This window comes from Panicum virgatum, chromosome 6K, assembly GCF_016808335.1.
Source record: "Panicum virgatum strain AP13 chromosome 6K, P.virgatum_v5, whole genome shotgun sequence".
Lineage (NCBI taxonomy): Eukaryota > Viridiplantae > Streptophyta > Magnoliopsida > Poales > Poaceae > Panicum > Panicum virgatum.
The window spans coordinates 31,548,508-31,550,290 of record NC_053141.1 but is presented as its reverse complement, the minus strand read 5'-3'; the positions used below and the strand labels follow the sequence as shown (position 1 = coordinate 31,550,290).

The 1,783-nt window shown below is 48.7% G+C and overlaps 1 protein-coding gene across 1 annotated transcript; it reads left to right on the top strand.

Annotated features, from left to right (window-relative positions):
* The first annotated feature begins 928 nt into the window (after positions 1-928).
* On the top strand, positions 929-1,573 carry LOC120713638. The gene is made up of 2 exons (XM_039999568.1): positions 929-1,253; positions 1,359-1,573. The coding sequence occupies exons 1-2, from the start codon at positions 934-936 to the stop codon at positions 1,360-1,362; spliced, it is 324 nt and encodes a 107-aa protein (XP_039855502.1). The 5' UTR covers positions 929-933; the 3' UTR covers positions 1,363-1,573.
* The last annotated feature ends 210 nt before the right edge of the window (positions 1,574-1,783 follow it).

Sequence of the window (1,783 nt, the reverse complement as noted above, 5' to 3'; positions counted from 1 at the left end):
CGTCAGCTGTCAGGACTTCAACGGCTACTTCGGGCTATGAGTGACCGGATGAACCGACGCTACCCCGCCAAGAGGCATCGGTTCTTCCGGTGATACACAGAATTTCAGCTGACCGTTGGAGCAACGGCTACAAGACTTGATGGCCTATATATACGCCTCACCCCGGCCATTTGAAGATTGCTGGAGTCCCAAGACACCTCATACACATCCAAGAACATCTCCAAGCCATACAAGAGCTCATAGATTATATCCTTAGCTTATAGCACTGCTTTGTAAAGTGTGAGTGCTAGATTAGCTCTTAGTGAGTGTGATTGCAAGGCCTTGAGCCTTTGTGCTGTGGTTCTCTAGTGAACCAAAACAAGAGCTTGGTGCGCCGGCACCTTGGAGCGTGAAGCTCGCCGGCAACGTCATCGACCCTCCGACTTGGTGTGGAGCAGCGACGACATCCTTGTGTGGGGGACGTGGAGACCCCCATCCTTTGTGGAGAAGCTCTTTAGTGGAACCCAGGGCCAAGGTGACCGTGATTGTGTTCACGGAAGAGACTTGGTGGCCGAGTAGCAATACTCTTAGTGAGTGCTACAACAACGTGGATGTAGGTGTGCCTTTGTGGCTAACCGAACCACGGGATAAACACCCGTGTCAAGAGTTTGCTATCTCCTATCCCGCTCTTTAAGCTTCCGCATTTCATACTAGCAATTTGTATGCATTTACTTTCATAGAGTAGTTTCTTGATAGGAAAGGCTATAGGTTGCTAAACTCTTTTGGGATAGGGGTTTCACACTAGAACAACCTAGTTGCACATCTGGATAGCATGTTTTAGTTTAAATTTTGTGCAAACTAGTTGGAGCCATAGGTCTAAGTTTTTATTAGTGCCTAATTCACCCCCTCCCCGTCTTAGGCTAGAGCACCCGATCACTTTTAGGTGGTCTTAGTATGGTCTTCAAAGGGTCTGCGAATTGGAGGCTGTTTCCCAATCTGAAGCACATCCACCTGCACGAGCTCCCCAAGCTGCAGGGCATCTGCGATGTTGGCTGCCATACGGATGCGGCCAATCTCGCGACCATCAAGATCAGGGGCTGCTGGAACCTCAAGAGCTTGCCTAATGTTGCAGGCAAGAATGTGGTGGAGTGCGACTGCGAGAAGGAATGGTGGGATAGCCTGGAGTGGGACCCCTATGTGGAGCCCAGCCTGCAGTACACGCCGACCCACCCGCGGCACTACAAGAAGACCATGCGCAGGGGCTCCGTCCTCAGGTGATCTATCCTCGTGCATCGACACCATCTAAATATAAAGCTAGTACATTTGTCCAACAAAGTAAATTATTAATTAATGATTCCCTTCCATCCTTTGCTTTCCAGGTAGTAGTTCCTTGGTTTGATCTGCTCTGCTTCCATGTTTGGTCGTCCATCCATCCAAAGATACAGGGCTAGCTAGTATCACATTTACTGCTGTGTGAACAAGTCCGAAAGCTAAATAATTGGAGAACATATCAGGTACAAACCAACCTCTCCGTGCAAACTATGAAAACTCCAATCTGAGCCATCAAATCAACATCCAAGGGGAGGGACGCAAAGAGGTGGGGGGGATTTACAAAAGAGTGATTACCCAATCCAAGGGCGGGTCCGTACCCCTTGGATGTTGATCTAATGATTCAGATTGGAGTTTCCATAGTTTGCACGGAGAGATTGGTTTGCACCTGATACGTTCTCAAATAACTGTGGAAATTTCCTTAAGTTTATGCAACAGAAGCTCGGCTCTATGCCTGCGAGCAGTTGCGAGTTTC

Bases quoted from the DNA above. Each gene is read 5' to 3' on its own strand.
- LOC120713638 (XM_039999568.1), top strand. From the start codon at position 934: ATGGTCTTCAAAGGGTCTGCGAATTGGAGGCTGTTTCCCAATCTGAAG.